Source organism: Bufo gargarizans, chromosome 2 (assembly GCF_014858855.1).
Source record: "Bufo gargarizans isolate SCDJY-AF-19 chromosome 2, ASM1485885v1, whole genome shotgun sequence".
Classification (NCBI taxonomy): domain Eukaryota; kingdom Metazoa; phylum Chordata; class Amphibia; order Anura; family Bufonidae; genus Bufo; species Bufo gargarizans.
The window spans coordinates 707,185,484-707,204,939 of record NC_058081.1 but is presented as its reverse complement, the minus strand read 5'-3'; the positions used below and the strand labels follow the sequence as shown (position 1 = coordinate 707,204,939).

At 44.5% G+C, this 19,456-nt stretch overlaps 1 protein-coding gene across 1 annotated transcript in view; it reads left to right on the top strand.

The window, feature by feature from the left end:
• The window catches only part of LOC122927070 (protein-arginine deiminase type-1-like), a 57,151-nt gene extending 37,695 nt beyond the window's left edge, over positions 1-19,456 (top strand). The window contains exons 2-16 of the mRNA XM_044278643.1: positions 31-211; positions 934-1,006; positions 2,260-2,321; positions 2,400-2,517; positions 2,602-2,727; positions 3,088-3,251; positions 8,858-8,949; positions 10,905-11,016; positions 12,208-12,315; positions 12,519-12,673; positions 15,175-15,316; positions 15,534-15,627; positions 15,776-15,852; positions 15,950-16,081; positions 19,051-19,456. Coding sequence (XP_044134578.1) covers positions 31-211; positions 934-1,006; positions 2,260-2,321; positions 2,400-2,517; positions 2,602-2,727; positions 3,088-3,251; positions 8,858-8,949; positions 10,905-11,016; positions 12,208-12,315; positions 12,519-12,673; positions 15,175-15,316; positions 15,534-15,627; positions 15,776-15,852; positions 15,950-16,081; positions 19,051-19,284 — 1,870 coding nt within the window. The 3' untranslated portion in view covers positions 19,285-19,456. The remainder of the gene's footprint in view (positions 1-30; positions 212-933; positions 1,007-2,259; positions 2,322-2,399; positions 2,518-2,601; positions 2,728-3,087; positions 3,252-8,857; positions 8,950-10,904; positions 11,017-12,207; positions 12,316-12,518; positions 12,674-15,174; positions 15,317-15,533; positions 15,628-15,775; positions 15,853-15,949; positions 16,082-19,050) is intronic.

Genomic DNA, 19,456 nt, shown 5'->3' with positions numbered 1-19,456 from the left:
ACTAAATCATCATTTTGTGTTTCTTTGCAGGACGGTCCCCAGTGGAGCCGATTCATTTTATGTCCGAGGAACAAGCTCTTTGGATGTCATCGTTGTTTACAACAGCAAAACTCTGAACAAACCCCAGAAGGGAGAAAAGTGGCCTTTAAATGAACTCGTCAAAGTCATGGTCTCCCCCAAAAAGGCCAGCACATCTCTCAATGACGGCAAGGTGACTCCAAAATATTACAGTGTAATAATCTGCAGAATATATCACTATGTCTTTATCAGGAGATAGAGAGGACAGGGCGATGTTCTGCAGATCCCTAGAGAGTTCAGTGGTGTAATAATCTGCAGGATATCTCACTATGTATCTGCCAGAAGGTAGAGAGGACAGGGCGATGTTCTGCAGATCTCTAGAGAGGTCAATGGTGTAATAATCTGCAGGATATCTCACTATGTATCTGCCAGAAGGTAGAGAGGACAGGGCGATGTTCTGCAGATCTCTAGAGAGTTTAGTGGTGCAATAATCTGCAGAATATATCACTATGTATCTGTCAGGAGCTCAAGGGGACAGCGAAACGTTCTGCAGATCTCTAGAGAGGTCAGTGGTGTAATAATCTCCAGAATATATCACTATGTATCTCTCAGGAGGTAGAGGGGACAGAGCAATGTTCTGCAGATCTCTAGAGAGGTCAGTGGTGTAATAATCTGCAGAATATATCACTATGTATATGCCAGGAGGTAGAGGGGACAGAGCAATGTTCTGCAGATCTCTAGAGAGGTCAGTGGTGTAATAATCTGCAGAATATATAAATATGTATATGCCAGGAGGTAGAGGGGACAGAGCAATGTTCTGCAGATCTCTAGAGAGGTCAGTGGTGTAATAATCTGATGAACACAGAGTTCGTTATCAGTCATTTATGACCAGTATTTACCATCAACCACTTGTAGGTTAAGGTTGACTATTATGGATCCCAAGGCAAACAACTCCTGGACAGCTCCTTGTTGTACCTAACAAATGTTGGTGAGTATAGTCACAATGGATGATGTTGGTGTGGGGTCTGGTCAGTATGGATGATGATGGTGTAGGGTCTGGTCAGTATGGATGATACTGTTGTGGGGTCTGGTCACTATGGATGATGATGGTGTGGGGTCTGGTCACTATGGATGATGATGGTGTGGGGTCTGGTCACTATGTATGATGATGGTGTGGGGTCTGGTAACTGTGGATGATGTTGATGTGGGGTCTGGTCACTATGGATGATGTTGGTGTGGGGTCTGGTCACTATGGATGATGTTGATGTGGGGTCTGGTCCCTATGGATGATGATGGTGTGGGGTCTGGTAACTGTGGATGATGTTGATGTGGGGTCTGGTCCCTATGGATGATGATGGTGTGGGGTCTGGTAACTGTGGATGATGTTGATGTGGGGTCTGGTCACTATGGATGATGTTGGTGTGGGGTCTACACATTATGAATGATGTTGGTGCGGGGTCTGGTCAATATGGATGATGTTGGTGTGGAGTCTGGTCAGTCTGGATGATGTCGGTATGTGGTCTGGTCACTATGGATGATGCTGTTGTGGGGTCTGGTCAATATGGATGATGTTGGTGTGGGTCTGGTCAATATGGATGATGTTGGTGTGGGTCTGGTTACTCTGGATGATGGTGTGTTTTCTGGTCACTCTGGATGATGTTGGTGTGGGGTCTGGTCAGTCTGGATGATGTCGGTATGTGGTCTGGTCACTATGGATTATGCTGTTGTGGGGTCTGGTCACTATGGATTATGCTGTTGTGGGGTCTGGTCACTATGGATGATGGTGTGGGGTCTGGTCACTATGGATGATGGTGTGGGGTCTGGTCACTATGGATGATGGTGTGGGGTCTGGTCACTATGGATGATAGTGTGGGGTCTGGTCACTATGGATGATGCTGTTGTGGGGTCTGGTCACTATGGATGATGTTGGCGTGGCTTCTGGTCACTATAAATGATGTTGGTGTGGGGTCTGGTCACTATAGATGATAGTGTGGGGTCTGGTCACTATGGATGATGCTGGCGTGGGGTCTGGTCACTATGGATGATGCTGGCGTGGGGTCTGGTCACTATGGATGATGCTGGCGTGGGGTCTGGTCACTATGGATGATGCTGGCATGGGGTCTGGTCAGTATAGATGATGTTGGTGTGGGTCTGATCAATGTTGGTGATGCTTTGGTTGGGTTATTGATGATGACCGTGCTATGGTATGACTTGGTTCCTTTGTATGATCCATGTTCTCAGCTATCTCCCTGGATGTTGATGTCTTCCGCACTGGAACGGTGATGCGTGGAATCAGAGGGAAGGTAACGTGTGTCCTCCTCCTCATACTTACATGCAATATACTTTACAATGTCTCACCATCTTCTGTCATCATTGTATAGGACACTTGGTCTTGGGGACGTGGTGGGAAGGGCGCTATTTTGCTGGTGAACTGTGACAGGGATCGCAACCAAAACAGTGTTCCTGACAATAAAGATGCTGGGCCAACCAACGCTACTGGTACTGACCACGCTTATCATAGTCACTACTGTATTTTAATATAATGACACTAAATGTGGGGTCTAATACGTGTTTTTCTCACAGATATCAAGGACATGTCTCCCATGATCTTGACCGCTGAAGGACCTAATGAGATCTTTGATGATTACAAAGTGATCCTGGAGATCTCGTCATCTGATGCCAACAGACTGCAAGTCTATCAAAAGAGAAGTATGTATCTGTACAATGAGGGGAATGACTGTATGGAAATGCCTCCTGTGGCCCAAAGCTGGCCACACACATTGCATAAATGCTGGCCCATCCCACCAAGGAAGAAAATGATCGAGCTGTTGGATTTTTATATTCCCAATCCTGTTGTTTGTGGGAAGATAAGTCAGAGGAGTCTGGAAATGGCTTTCTCCCCTTATACCATTATGGACACATGGTGCTTGGCCAAGAGCTCTCTGATGTTTAAGGCCTATGTTTAGGAGCAGACATCTTACCACCCCTTCATACTGGTCCATTTTCTTGAGGGTATTTCGTCCCTCCAAGGGGCAGAGAGCTGGTGATATCTCAGGATCTTTCTTACAGGGTTTCAGTATGCCAATGTCTTGGGGAAGAGCAAGCTGTCCTACATGGTCAATAGAGACAACCTGGATGAGATCCCTTTCTACGTGGAGGGTCTTGAGTTCCCTGATGGTGACTTCCCCGGTCTGGTTTATATAAACCTTGTATTTCAGAAGAACAGTGATAAGGTATGTAATAGGATTAAAGGAAAATTAGCAGTAACCATGACTAAGGTCGGGTGATCAAAGACCTGGATGTCCATATTGGATATTTGGTGAAGAGCCATGGCCAGAGGAGGGCCTATAGTGAGAACCAGAGTATAGGCCAAGTCCTAGTGCTCCTCCTTAATCGCAGGGCTGTATACTGTCGGTAGCTCCTGTATTCAGAATGTAGCTCCTGTATACAGTATGTAGCTCCTCTATACTGTTTGTAGCTCCTGTATACTGTCTGTAGATCCTGTATACTGTCTGTAGCTTCTGTATACTGTCTGTAGCTTCTGTATACTGTCTATAGCTCTGTATACTGTCTATAGCTCCTGTATACTGTCTGTAACTCCTATATACTAGAAACATAGAATGTGTCGGCAGATAAGAACCATTTGGCCCATCTAGTCTGCCCAATATACTAAATACTATGGATAGCCCCTGGCCCTATCTTATATGAAGGATGGCCTTATGCCTATCCCATGCATGCTTAAACTCCTCCACTGTATTTGCAGCTACCACTTCTGCAGGAAGGCTATTCCATGCATCCACTACTCTCTCAGTAAAGTAATACTTCCTGATATTACTTTTAAACCTTTGCCCCTCTAATTTAAAACTATGTCCTCTTGTAGCAGTTTTTCTTCTTTTAAATATTCTCTCCTCTTTTTACCTTGTTGATTCCCTTTATGTATTTAGCAGTTTCCATCATATCCCCTCTGTCTCGTCTTTCTTCCAAGCTATACATGTTAAGGGCTCTTTCACACTTGCGTTCTTTTCTTCTGGCATAGAGTTCCGTCGTCGGGGCTCTATGCCGGAAGAATCCTGATCAGTTTTATCCTAATGCATTCTGAATGGAGAGAAATCCGTTCAGGATGCATCAGGATGTCTTCAGTTCCGGACTGGAACGTTTTTTGGCCGGAGAAAATACTGCAGCATGCTGCGCTTTTTGCTCCGGCCAAAAATCCTAAAGACTTGCCGCAAGGCCGGATCCGGAATTAATGCCCATTGAAAAGCATTGATCCGGATCCGGCCTTAAGCTAAACGTCGTTTCGGCGCATTGCCGGATCCGATGTTTAGCTTTTTCTGAATGGTTACCATGGCTGCCGGGACGCTAAAGTCCTGGCAGCCATGGTAAAGTGTATTGGGGAGCGGGGGAGCGGGGGAGCCATATACTTACCGTCCGTGCGGCTCCCGGGGCGCTCCAGAGTGACGTCAGGGCGCCCCACGCGCATGGATGACGTGATTGCATGGAACGTCATCCATGCGCATGGGGCGCTCTGACGTCATTCTGGAGCGCCCCGGGAGCCGCGCGGACTGTAAGTATACTGCTCCCCCGCTCCCCACTACTACTATGGCAACCAGGACTTTAATAGCGTCCTGGCTGCCATAGTAACACTGAACGCATTTTGAAGACGGATCCGTCTTCAAATGCTTTCAGTTCACTTGCGTTTTTCCGGATCCGGAGTGTAATTCCGGCAAGTGGAGTACACGCCGGATCCGGACAACGCAAGTGTGAAAGAGGCCTAAGGTCCTTTAATCTTTCCTGGTAAGTTTTATCCTGCAATCCATGTACCAGTTTAGTAGCTCTTCTCTGAACTCTCTCCAAAGTATCAATATCCTTCTGGAGATATGGTCTCCAGTACTGCGCACAATACTCCAAATGAGGTCTCACTAGTGCTCTGTAGAGCGGCATGAGCACCTCCCTCTGTCTACTAGTAATGCCTCTCCCTATACACCCAAGCATTCTGCTAGCATTTCCTGCTGCTCTATGACATTGTCTGCCTACCTTTAAGTCTTCTGAAATAATGATCCCTAAATCCCTTTCCTCAGATACTGAGGTTAGGTCTGTATCACTGATTTTATATTCTGCTCTTGGGTTTTTACGTCCCAGGTGCATTATCTTGCACTTATCAACATTACATTTTAGTTGCCAGATTTTTGACCATTCCTCTACTTTTCCTAAGTCCTTTACCATTTGGTGTATCCCTCCAGGAACATCAACCCTGTTACAAATCTTTGTGTCATCAGCAAAAAGACACACCTTACCATCGAGGCCTTCTGCAATTTCACTGATAAAGATATTAAACAATATGGGTCCCAGAACAGATCCCTGAGGTACCCCACTGGTAACAAGACCCTGGTCTGAATATACTCCATTGACTACAACCCTCTGTTGTCTGTCCCTCAGCCACTGCCTAATCCATTCAACAATATGGGAGTCCAAGCCCAATGACTGCACTTTATTGATAAGCCTTCTATGTGGGACAGTATCAAAAGCCTCACTAAAGTCTAGATAAGCGATGTCTACTGCACCTCCTCCATCTATTATTTTAGTCACCCAATCAAAAAAATCTATAAGATTAGTTTGACATGATCTCCCTGAAGTAAACCCATGCTGTTTTTCATCTTTCAATCCATGGGATTTTAGATGTTCCACAATCCTCTCCTTAAGTATGGTTTCCATTAATTTCCCCACTTTTGATGTCAGGCTTACTGGCCTATAGTTGCCCGATTCCTCCCTACTACCTTTCTTGTGAATGGGCACAATATTTGCTAATTTCCAATCTTCTGGGACGACTCCTGTTGCCAGTGATTGGTTAAATAAATCTGTTAATGGTTTTGCTAGTTCACCGCTGAGCTCTTTTAATAGCTTTGGGTGTATCCCATCAGGCCCCTGTGACTTATTTGTATTAATTTTAGACAGTTTACTTAGAACCTCTTCCTCTGTAAAGACACATGCATCAAAAGATTCATTAGTCTTCTTTCCTGACTGAGGTCCTTCTCCTTCATTTTCCTTGGTAAAAACTGAACAGAAGTATTCATTGAGGCAGTCAGCTAGGTCTTTATCTTCTTCCATATACCTTCCTTCTTTTGTTTTTAATTTGGTAATTCCTTGTTTTAGTTTCCTTTTTCATTTATGTATCGGAAGAATGTCTTATCGCCTTTTTTCTCTGCCTGAGCTAATTTCTCTTCTGCCTGTGCTTTAGAAGCTCTTATAACTTGTTTGGCCTCTCTCTGCCTAATCTTATAAATTTGCCTGTCATCCTCGTTTTTTTTTTTTTTTTATAATTCCTAAATGCTATCTTTTTGTTTTTAATGATTTTGGCCACTTCTGCTGAGTACCACAGTGACCTCCTCCTTTTTTTGCTTTTACTGACAAGCCTAATGCAATTTTCTGTTGCCTTCAATAGTGCCACTTTTAAGTAGTCCCATTTCTCTGTATATTGTCTGTAGCTCCTGTATACTGTCTATAGCTCTATATACTGTATGTTGCTCCTGTATACTGTCTATAGCTCTGTATACTGTCTGTAGCTATGCATATTGTCTATAGCTTTGTATACTGTCTGTAGCTCCTGTATACTGTTTGTAGCTCTGTATACTGTCTATAGCTCTGTATACTGTCTGTACCTCTGCATATTGTCTATAGCTTTGTATACTGTCTGTAGCTCCTGTATACTGTCTGTAGCTCCTGTATACTGTATGTAGATCCTGGATACTGTCTGTAGCTCCTGTATACTGTCTGTAGCTCTGTATACTGTCTGTACCTCTGCATATTGTCTATAGCTTTGTATACTGTCTGTAGCTCCTGTATACTGTCTGTAACTCCTGTATACTGTATGTAGATCCTGTATACTGTATGTAGATCCTGTATACTGTCTGTAGCTCCTGTATACTGTCTGTAGCTCCTGTATACTACTGTCTATAGCTCTGTATACTGTCTGTACCTCTGCATATTGTCTATAGCTTTGTATACTGTCTGTAGCTCCTGTATACTGTCTGTAACTCCTGTATACTGTCTGTACCTCTGCATATTTTCTATAGCTTTGTATACTGTCAGTAGCTCCTGTATACCATCTATAGCTCTGTATACTGTCTGTAACTTCTGTATACTGTCTATAGCGTTGTATACTTTCTGTAGCTCCTGTATACTGTCTGTAGATACTGTATACTCTCTGTAGCTCCAGTATACTGTCTATAGCACCCGTATACTGTCTGTAACTCCTGTATACTGTCTATAGCTCTGTATACTGTCTGTAGCTCCTATATACTGTCTATAGCTCCTGTATACTGTCTGTAACTCCTGTATACTGTCTATAGCTCTGTATACTTTCTGCAGCTCCTGTATACTGTCCGTAGCTCCGGTATACTGTCTGTAGCTCCGGTATTTTCTATAGCTCTTTTATACTGTCTATAGCTCCTGTATACTGTCTATAGCTCCTGTATACTATCTATAGCTCCTGTATACTGTTTGTAGCTCCTGTATACTGTCTATAGCTCCTGTATACTATCTATAGCTCCTGTATACTGTTTGTAGCTCCTGTATACTGTCTATAGCTCCTGTATACTATCTATAGCTCATGTATACTGTTTGTAGCTCCTGTATATTTTCAATAGCACCTGTATACTATCTATAGCTCCTGTATACTATCTATAGCTCCTGTATACTGTCTGTAGCTCCTGTATACTATCTATAGCTCCTGTATACTGTCTATAGCTCCTGTATACTATCTGTAGCTCCTGTATACTGTTTGTAGCTCCTGTATACTATCTATAGCTCCTGTATACTCTTTGTAGCTCCTGTATACTCTTTGTAGCTCCTGTATACTATCTGTAGCTCCTGTATACTATCTGTAGCTCCTGTATACTATACATAGCTCTTGTATACTGTCTATAGCTCCTGTATACTGTCTATAGCTCATGTATACTGTTTGTAGCTCCTGTATACTGTTTGTAGCTCCTGTATACGGTCTGTACCTCCTGTATACTGTCTGTACCTCCTGTATACTGTCTGTACCTCCTGTATACTGTCTGTAGCTCCTGTATACTGTCTGTACCTCCTGTATACGGTCTGTACCTCCTGTATACTGTCTGTACCTCCTGTATACTGTCTGTAGCTCCTGTATACTGTCTGTAGCTTCTGTATACTGTCTGTACCTCCTGTATACTGTTTGTAGCTCCTGTATACTGTCTGTACCTCCTGTATACTGTCTATAGCACCCGTATACTGTCTGTAGCTTCTGTATACTGTTTGTAGCTCCTGTATACTGTCTGTACCTCCTGTATACTGTTTGTAGCTCCTGTATACTGTCTGTAGTTCCTGTATACTGTCTGTAGCTCCTGTATACTGTCTGTACCTCCTGTATACTGTTTGTAGCTCCTGTATACTGTCTGTAGCTCCTGTATACTGTCTGTACCTCCTGTATACTGTCTATAGCACCCGTATACTGTCTGTAGCTCCTGTATACTGTTTGTAGCTCCTGTATACTGTCTGTACCTCCTGTATACTGTCTATAGCACCCGTATACTGTCTGTAGCTCCTGTATACTGTTTGTAGCTCCTGTATACTGTCTGTAGCTCCTGTATACGGTCTGTACCTCCTGTATACTGGTGCTTATGGGCATGTCTGTGATATATATATGATTGAATGTGTGAAGGTTTAGTGTTCGGCAGCTGTCAGCCAAGTGACCAATCCCCCTGCCTGCGCCCACCACAGATGTCAGGACTGTAAAAGCAGAGACTTCTGATTCTTTTCCAGCTCATTGCTCTATATTATTTCATACTGATAAGTCTGTGCCCCCCTCCCTCATTAGAGCAAGATCTTCACAGAGAAGGTGGTCTTCAGAGTGGCTCCATGGATCATGACCCCAAACACCCAGAAGCCCCTGGAGGCCTTTGTCTGCAAGTAAGTGCTCTGACCCCCTCTCCCTGTGATAAACCCACACACCCTTCACCATATAACACAGGTAGAGGCACTGAAACCCCCAGGGAATGAAGCACACATCTCTCTCCGGTCCTGACAACTTGTTACAATGTATCAGTGCAGGTAAAATGTATCAATCTGACTGTTTACATCACAGAGGATAATATGGACTAGATACAGTTGTAACAAACCTTCCAAGAAGTATGGGGTGTGCACAGGTTTTTGGCCTGTGGATGTAATGCTCGGTGTTTCCATTCACTGACAACAAGTAGAAAACATGAAAACAGTGATGAATTGAGACACAAAATGTACAACAAAGTTGCAGAGCTGTTTGTTATACAGTACAGTGATTGCGCATTGCAGTAAGTGGACTGGCATGCTGCTGTAGGTGGCACCTGCACTCAGGGGCGCACCTCCAATGAGGCCAGGTAAGGCGAATGCCTCAGGCAGCGAAACCTAGAGACAAGTGGCAGCGATGGCAGGGCCATGGGAAATGAGCGCTTCCATTGTGGAAGTGCTTATCTCTCTACTGTATCCCTTTATGCCTTTAACAGTAGAGCTGGAGGGGGGGGATCCATTTCAATTTTTGCCTCAGGTAGTAGAAAGGCTAGATGCACCCCTGCCTGCACCGGTGATTTATAGCGGGTGCTGACGTCACGCCCTTCAAGGACTTCTCCACAAACCTGATCTCATGAATAAATAATTAATGAGAGGACGGGAGGGAGCAAGAAAAGAGGCACAGCGGCCAACAGGCTGCATTATATGTCCCCTATATAGGGGAATCCCACCCATATGTATCTGAGATATATTCAATGGGGGAGTAATTCATAAACTGGGACCGCTGCCAAGTACTAAAGAACCCACACACCTTTAGGGTCCATTCACACGTCCGCAAAATGGATCCGCATCCGTTCCGCAATTTTGCGGAACGGGTGCAGACACATTCATTTTCAATGGGGCCGGAATGTGCTGTCCGCATCCACATTTGCGGATCCGCACCTCCGCATCCGTGCTTCCGTTTCCGGAAAAAAATAGAACATGTCCTATTCTTGTCCGCAATTGCGGACAAGAACAGGCATATCTATTAGTGCCGGCAATGTACGGTCCGCAAAATGCGGAATGCACATTGCCGCTTTCCGTGTTTTGCGGATCCGTGGCTCCGTGTATCCGCAAAACACGTTGCGGACGTGTGAATGGAGCCTTAGGCTGTATTCACACGTCCGCAATGTGTTTTGCGGATACACGGAGACACGGATCCGCAAAACACGGAAAGCGGCAATGTGCTTTCCGCATTTTGCGGACCGCACATTGCCGACATAATAGAATATGCCTGTTCTTGTCCGCAATTGCGGACAAGAATAGGACATGTTCTATTTTTTTGCGGAAACGGAAGCACGGATGCGGAAGTGCGGATCCGCAAATGTGGATGCGGACAGCACATTCCGTCCCCATAGAGAATGAATGGGTCCGCACCCTTTCCGCAAAATTGCGGAAAGGATGCGGACCCATTTTGCGGACGTGTGAATGGAGCCTTAAAGACTGAGAGAGAACCTGCACCCATTTGTTGGTACATGCCAAATCCTCCACCCCAGCCATTGTGTGAATGGGGCCTGGTACACGACTGCCCATCCCACAATCCTTCAGATCAGGACAGGAGAGATTTGCACTGCCATTGTGTTCTGCTCACACCTACACTGATGCATTGCAGCAGACCCTCAGCTGTGTGAGCAGGACTAGGTCAGGAGAGGTTTTCAGCCCCCGCGTAAACAAGAATGTTTCTATTCACTGAAAGCAAGCAGAGGCCATGAAATGATAAAGTTACTGCACATCCCATTACTCAATGATGAAGCTGTATTCACATAGGACTGGTCCTTTCTAACTGCATACGGGGGTATTGCTGGCTTTTCACCCCTGCCCATTGTTTCCTTATTTTCCAGTATAAATTCCAATACCGAGTTTGTAAAACTGATATCAGACTTTGTGGAGAAGGCGCGGTGCCCCCTCAAAAAGGTGACATATAGTGAGAACCAGGGAGACCAGTGGATGCAGGTGAGTAATACAACATAGCAATGTAGGGGGGAATGCACTGGGCTGAGGAGCTTACAATCCACACCGGCAAAGAGACAATCATTATTGGGGGGGTGTAGGGCTGCATGGTTATCTGAGATATTATCACACATGATAGGCTTAGATACAGCAGCTCTGCAGTCAGTATCACACATGATAGGCTTAGATACAGCAGCTCAGAAGCACTGTATCACACTATAAGCTTAGATACAGCAGCTCAAAAGCACAATGTCACACATAATACAGCGGCTCAGCAGACAAAATCACACATGATAAGCTAAGATACAGGCGTAAAGCAGCACAGTATCAAACATGATAGGGTTATATACAGCAGCTCAGAAGAAGAGTATTACACACGATAAACTTAGATACAGCAGATCAGCATCATACATGGTAGGCTTAGATACAGCATCTCAGCATTACAGTATCACACATATGACAGAATTAGATATAGCAGCTTAAAAGACAGTTCAGTGCATGACAGGCTTAGATACAATAGCTTAACAGACAGTATAACACATTATAGGCTTAGATATTTTGTCAGCAGACAGTATCACACATTATAGGCTTAGATACAGCATCTCAGCAGACAGTATCACACAATAGGATTAGATACAGCATCTCAGCAGACAGTATCACACAATATGATTAGATACAGAAGCTCAGCAGACAGTATCACACATGGTAGGATTAGATACATAGCTCAGCAGACAGTATCACACATGGTAGGATTAGATACATAGCTCAGCAGACAGTATCACACATGGTAGGATTAGATAGACATCTCAGCAGCCAGAATCACACATCATTGGATTAGATACAGCATCTCAGCAGACAGTATCACACAATAGGATTAGATTCAGCATCTCAGCAGACAGTATCATACATGATAGGATAAGATAAGGCATCTCAGCAAACAGTATCACACATGTTAGGATTAGATACAGCAGCTCAGCAGACAGTATCACACGTGATAAGATTAGATACACCAGCTTAGCAAACAGTATCACACATGATATGATTAGATACAGCATCTTAGTAGACAGTATCATACATGATAGGATTAGATAAACATCTCAGCAGACAGTATCACACATGATAGGATTAGATACAGCAAACACCTCTCAGAACTAGTCTCCAGTACTATATAATGATTTGTTCGCTGTGTTGCAGGATGAGATGGAGTTCGGATACACTGAAGCTCCTCACAAACGGTTTCCAGTCGTCTTGGATTCGCCAAGAAACCGTGGCCTGAAGGATTTTCCAATCTCAGCAGTTCTGGTTGGTTGTTGATATGTTCATCTTCATGGTATAAGATGAAAGGTTTGATCTGTAAAACGTGTCCCCTGTCACCAGGTCACTGCCCCCCACAAGATCAGCGCATTCCTCTCCTGAAACACTCTGTGCTGCTGCTGCAGACTCTGCTCCCGTTTGATCTGTCATTTTGTTGGTTAATTCTGGTTTTAATTAGAATTTTTCCTCAGGGGCCGGACTTTGGTTACGTGACACGGGAGCCGGATGACATCAACACGGTGAACACACTGGATTCTTTTGGAAACCTGGAAGTCAGTCCTCCTGTTGTCGTACAGGGGAAGAATTACCCGCTGGGAAGGATTCTCATTGGAGATGGTTTGTCCAGGTGAGCTTACACTCTACATGACGGCAGCCGAGAACTGTCGTAATCCTGTCATGTGTGATACTGTCTGCTGAGCCACTGTATATACTTCTATTATGCATGATACTGTCTGCTGAGCCGCTGTATCTAATCCTATTGTGTGTAATACCGTCTGCTGAGCGAATTTTTCTAATTCTATAATGTCTGATACTGCCTCCTGAGCCACTGTATCTAAGGCTACTTTCACACCTGCGTTTAGGTGCGGATCCGTCTGGTATCTGCACAGACGGATCCGCACCTATAATGCAAATGCTGGTATCCGTTCAGAACGGATGCGTCTGCATAACTGTAAAAAAAAAGTCTAAGTCAAACGGATCCGTCCTGACTTACATTGAAAGTCAATGGAGGACGGATCCGTTTACAATTGCACCATATTGTGTTAATGTAAACGGATCCGTCCCCATTGACTTACATTGTAAGTCCGGAAGGATCCGTTTGGCTCTGCATCGCCAGAGCGGAATGGAGACGGAGCGGAGCCAAACTGATGCATTCTGAACAGATCCTTATCCTTTCAGAATGCATTGGGGCTAAACTGATCCGTTTTGGGACGCTTGTCAGAGCCTTGAAACGGATCTCACAGGCGGACCCAGAAACGGCAGTGTGAAAGTAGCCTAATCCTATTGTATGTGATACTATCTGCTGAGCCACTATATCTAATACTATCATGTGTGATACTGTCTGCTCAGCTGCTGTATCTAATCCTATTATGTGTGATACTGTCTGCTCAGCTGCTGTATCTAATCCTATCATGTGTGATACTGTCTGCTGAGCTGCTGTATCTAATCCTATTATGTGTGATACTGTCTTCTGAGACACAGTATTTAATCCTATTGTGTGTGTGATACTATCTGCTGAACTTCTTTATCTGAATTTATACTCCTGTTATGTGTGATACTTTCTGCTGAGCTGCTATATCTAATCCTATCATGTGTGATACTGTCTTCTGAGCTGCTGTATCTAATTCTGTCATGTATGATACTGTCTGCTCAGGTGCTGTATCCAATCCTATCATGTATGATACTGTCTGCTCAGGGGCTGTATGTAATCCTATCATGTGTGATACTGTCTGCTGAGCTGCTGTATCTAATCCTATCATGTATGATACTGTCTGCTCAGGTGCTGTATCTAATCCTATCATGTGTGGTACTGTCTAATGAGCTGGTGCATCTAAGGGCTCATTCACACGACCGTATGAATGAGTCCGCATCCATTACGCATTCCGTTCCCCCATTATGCAAAAAATAGAGAGCAGGTCCTATTCTTGTCATGTTAATGCGCCCTAAACCAGTCATGTGTAACATGTATCATGTGTAATACTGTCTAATCGGCTGTGTATCTAAGTCAGGTGATACTGCCTGCTGAACTATTGCATCTAAAACTACCATGTGTGATATTAGCTGCTGAGTTGTATCTAATACTCTCATGTGTGATACTGTCTGCTGAGCGACTGTATCTAAGCTTATTATGTGTGATACTGCCTTCTGGAGTTGCTGTATCTCAGCCTGACGTGTGATACCGTCTAATCGGCTGTATATAAAAGCTAAATGATACTATCTGCTGAGTTGTTGTATCTAACACTCTCGTGTGTGATACTGTCTGCTGAGACACTGTATCTAAGCTTATTATGTGTGATACTGCCTGCTGAGTTGCTGTATCTAAGTTTATCATGTGTGATACTGTCTCATTGGCGGTGTATCTAAGCCAAGTGATACTATCTGCAGAGCTGCTGTATATAAGAACTGCACTACACCCCCTATCATATAATTGTCAGTCAGTGTGGGACATGCCAATGTGACAAACGCTGTCTATATTATTATATGACCATAGACTATGATTATAGGTCTATAAATCCCGTTAATGGGCAGGTTTATGTTTTTCTTTGTTGTTTTACCAGTCTATAAAGCTCTATATGATCATTATTTCATGAATCATGCAGCAGTGATCAGCGGCGCCTCCTCCCGGCTGTCACACCATGTAAAACTAGTGACAGGAGAATGGAGGTGGCAGTAATACAAATTCTATATCCGTCACTTTCTCCCATTATGAGAGATTGATTAAAACTGGTGTAAAGAAAAACTAGTGTAGTTGCCTATAACAACCAGAGTCCATCTTTTATTTTCAAAAAGAGCTCTGAAAAATAAAGGTGGTATCTGATGGGTTGCTATGGTTGACTAAGCCAGGTGCCCATAGCAACCAATCACATTCCACCTTTCATTTTCCAAAGGAACTCTGAAAAATGAAAGGTGGGATCTGATTGGCTGCTATGCTATAGGCGACTAAAGGTGCACATAGCAACCAATCACATTCTACCTTTCATTTTCCAAAAGAGCTCTGTAAAATGAAAGGTGGAATCTGATTGGCTGCTATGGGCAACTAAGCCAGTTTTCCTTTACACCAGCGTGTTTTGGGCCCCTGCAGGCACCAGGGCCCGGGTGTAACTATTCCCTATGCACTGTTATCTGCAGGAACAACATGCGGATGAATAAAGCGCTCAGAGACTTCTTCCACGCTCAGCTGGTCCAGGCCCCAGTCTACCTGTACTCCACCTGGCTCTACGTTGCCCACATAGACGAGTTCATGAGTTTTGTCCCGGCGTGGAATAAAAAGGTAAGACCACTGATAGCGGTACAGAACGTGACAGGGGAATTATACAAATATGTCATCCATCTCTCCTGACTCTTCAAAAAGATGTCAATAGGCCATGTATGTTCTTAAAGGGGAACTCCACCTCCATAGGAAATAGTTTACATGCCTCGCTCCTGCCACATACATGATATAAGACCACCCCCCATACATAATACACGTTGCTTCTCGCCCTCCGCAGGGATTCCGGCTGCTGCTGGCGAGTCCTCAGGCCTGCCTAGAGCTCTTTAAACAGAAGCAGAGAGAAGGACACGGGAAAGCCATTATGTTTGAAGGTGGGTACAGCAGTTACGTAAATTGAGGTCAAAGTGGGAATAGATTACAGTTCTGTAAAGGGGGCGGGGCTGTGACAACTCAATTTTTTTATTTACTGCATAAGACAGGGATGAGGTGTTCTGATTGCACGATATTTGCATCTTTCAGGTCTGAAATGCAAAACATATACCATTGACGAGGTCTTGTCAGACAAAGACCTGAAGCAGTCGTCAGAGAGTTGTCAGGTAACGGAGGAACGTCCAGCCAATGTCAGGGACCTCCCTGCAACAGACGTTCACATACGGTTGTCGAATTCTCCACCTACCATCTTATTTCCTACAGGCGAACATTGACCTGAACAGGAAGATCATGAAGAAGGAGCTGGGTCTTTCTGAAGAAGACATCATAGACATCCCCATCCTCTACAAGACTGACTCTAACAAGGAGTCTGCGGAGTCCTTCTTCCCCAACATGGTGAGACACAAGGGATCTACAGGTGCATCTCAATAAATTAGAATATCATTAAAAAGTTTTTTTACTTCAGTAATTACATTCAAACAGTGAACCTCATATATTATATACCAGTGGTCAGCAACCTCCGGCACTGCAGCTGTTGTGAAACTACCACTCCCAGCATGTTGGAGTGCCGGAGGTTGCCTACCCCTGTTCTATACATTGATTACACACAGAAGGATCTTTTTCAAGTGTTTATTCCTTTTAATGTTGATGTTTATGACTTACAGCTAATGAGACCCCAAAAGTTAGGATCTCAGAAAATTTGAATTTTGTGAAAAAGAATAATCTTTAGCCTCGTGGTGTCACATTCTAATTAACACAAAACATATGCAAAGGTTTCCTAAGCCTTTAAATGCTCCCCCAGTCTGGTTCAGTGGGCTACACAATCATGGGGAAGACTGTCTTCAGGACAACTGTCAACTAGGCAGTCATTGACATCCTCCACAAGGAGGGTAAAACCAATGAACACAAAACATCTGCAAAGGTTTCCTAAGCCTTTAAATGCTCCCCCAGTCTGGTTCAGTGGGCTACACAATCATGGGGAAGACTGCTGAGTTGACAGTTGTCCTGAAGACAGTCATTTGACATCCTCCACAAGGAGGGTAAGCCACCAAAGGTCATTGCTAAAGAAGCTGGCTGTTTATAGAGTGCTGTATCCAAGCGTATTAATGGAAAGTTGAGTGGAAGGGAAAAGTATGGTCGAAAAAGGTGCACAATCCACAGGGATAACCTCAGCCTTGAAAAGATTGTCAGTCAAGAAAAGGCCATTCAAGAATTTGTGGGAGAGTCACAAGGAGTGGACTGCAGCTGGAGTCAGCCACACACAGAGGTATCCGGGACATGAGCTACAAATGTCTTATTACTTGTGTCCACTCCTGACCCAGAGACAACGTCAGAAGCGTCTTAGGGTACTTTCACACTAGCGTTAAGTTTTCCGGTATCGAGTTCCGTCTTAGGGGGCTCAATACTGGAAAAAAGCGCTTCAGTTTTGTCCTAATGCATTCTGAATGGAGAGCAGTCCTTTCAGTATGCAACAGGATGTCCTCAGTTCAGTCACTTTAACGGTATTCAACAACAAAAGAATCACAGGTGGCACTGCTGATGCGTGTTCACACTGGAGCGTGCCTGCACAAGCCTCTCGATACCTCCAAACAAAAACCAGCGAGGTGGTGCACAATCCAAAAGATAAAGTCATTAAATCTTGCAAACTGAGATGAAGAAAAAATAGGCAGCACTCACCAATGGTTCATTTGCTTCTTTATTTTAAGCAGACAAGTGCTTCATGCGGCAAGGTAGCAGCCAGATTCACATACCAGTGGCGATGGTCGTTTCACGCACGAGTGATTGCGCTTCCTCAGGCCACTTTAACGGTATTTGGCTGGAGAAAATACTGCAGCACGCTGCAGTATTTTCTATGGCCAAAATCCTGCAGCACGCTGCAGTATTTTCTCTGGCCAAAATCCTGCAGCACGCTGCAGTATTTTCTCTGGCCAAAATCCTGGAGCACTTGCCGGATTCGGCATTATTTTCCATTGAAATGTATTAATGCCGGCTCCAGTACCAAGTGTTCTGGAAAAACAGATCCGGTCTTCGGGTCTGCGCAGACCTTTAAAAATGTGAAAAATAATAATACCGGATCAGTTTTTCCAGCTGACACCTGAGAGATGGATCCAGTATTTCAATGCATTTGTCAGATCCGGAAACAAATGGTATCCGTTTGCACACGGATTTCCGGGTCCGGCAGGCAGTTGCGCCAACTGTGAAAGTATCCTTAACCTGGACTGTTGCTCAGTGCTCCAAAGCCCTGTTTTCAGATGAAAGTAAATTGAAATTTTTTTGGAAATCAAGGTCCCAGAGTCTGGAGGAAGAGGGGAGAGGCTACAATCCAAGGTGCTTGAGATCCAGTTTGAAGTCTCCACAGTCAGTGATGGTTTGAGGAGCCATGTCATCTGCTGGTGCTGGTCCACTGTGTTATATCAAGTCCCCAGTCAGCACAGCCGTCTACAGGAAGATTTTAGAGCGCTTCATGCTTCCCTCTGCTGATGAGATTTATAGAGATAATTTCATTTTCCAGCAGGACTTGGCCCCTGCCCACACCGCCAATACCTGGTGTAATAACCGCAGTATCACTGGACTTGACTGACCTAAACCCCATAGAAATTCTATGAAAGACCCCAGGCCCCACAATGCAGATGAGCTGAAGGCCATCATCAAAGCAACCTGGGCTTCCAGAACCCCTCCGCAGTGCCCCAGGCTGATCGCCTCCATGTCACATTGCCGCACTGATGCAGTAGGAGCCCCGACCAAGTACTGAGCGCATATACTGGTCAGACTTCTCAGGAGGCCAACATTTCTGTATTAAAACACATTTTTATTTGGTCTAATATAATAATCACATTTTCTAAGATCCTGACTATTGGGGTTTATTAGCTGTAAGCCGTAATCATCAATATTAGAAGAAATAAAGGCTTGGAGTAGATCCCTCTGTATCTAATGAATCTATAGAATATGAGGTTCACTTCTTGAATTGAATTACTGAAATAAATTTGCTTTTCAATGATACTGTAATTTGTGATGCACCTGTACATGGGTGATGCGCTCCTCTAATTAGGCACCTGCCCCCTCGCTGTTCCTGAAGATTGCGGCATCCATCACCAGGACTGACTTCATAAATTCACTTTTCAATGTGACTAATTTGTGATACACCTGCACATGGGTGATGAGCTCCTCTAATTAAGCACATTCCCCTCGCTGTTCCAAAAGATTGCAGCATCCATCACCAGGACTGACCCCCCCCCCTCCCCCCCATCAATCAGGGCATGGAGGTGATCACCCACAAAACTGATGTGCTATGGGCTGATATGGGAGGGGGCAATGTCTACGGGTGCTGCATATAGAAACTACTCACAAATGATCCTTCTCTTTAGGTCAACATGCTCGTCCTGGGAAACCACCTAGGGATCCCGAAGCCATTTGGCCCCATAATCTCTGGTACCTGCTGCCTGGAGGAGAAGGTGCGGTCTTTGCTGGAGCCCTTGGGACTGCGTTGCACATTCGTCGATGATTTTGCAACCTACCACCAATATCTGGGGGAAGTGCACTGTGGCACCAACGTCATTAGGAAGCCATTTTCCTACAGTTGGTGGGAGAGCACCATTTAAAGCTGGATTCTCCATTGTTTGGTTCTCTGCACACAGGGCTCAGGCTCTGCAGAGCATCACACCCCCTGCCAAGCTGAGTTCACATTATAAGTACTAATAAAGGGCATCTGTCAGCAGCTTTGTACCTATGACACTGGCTGACCTGTTACATGTGCCCTTGGCAGCTGAAGGC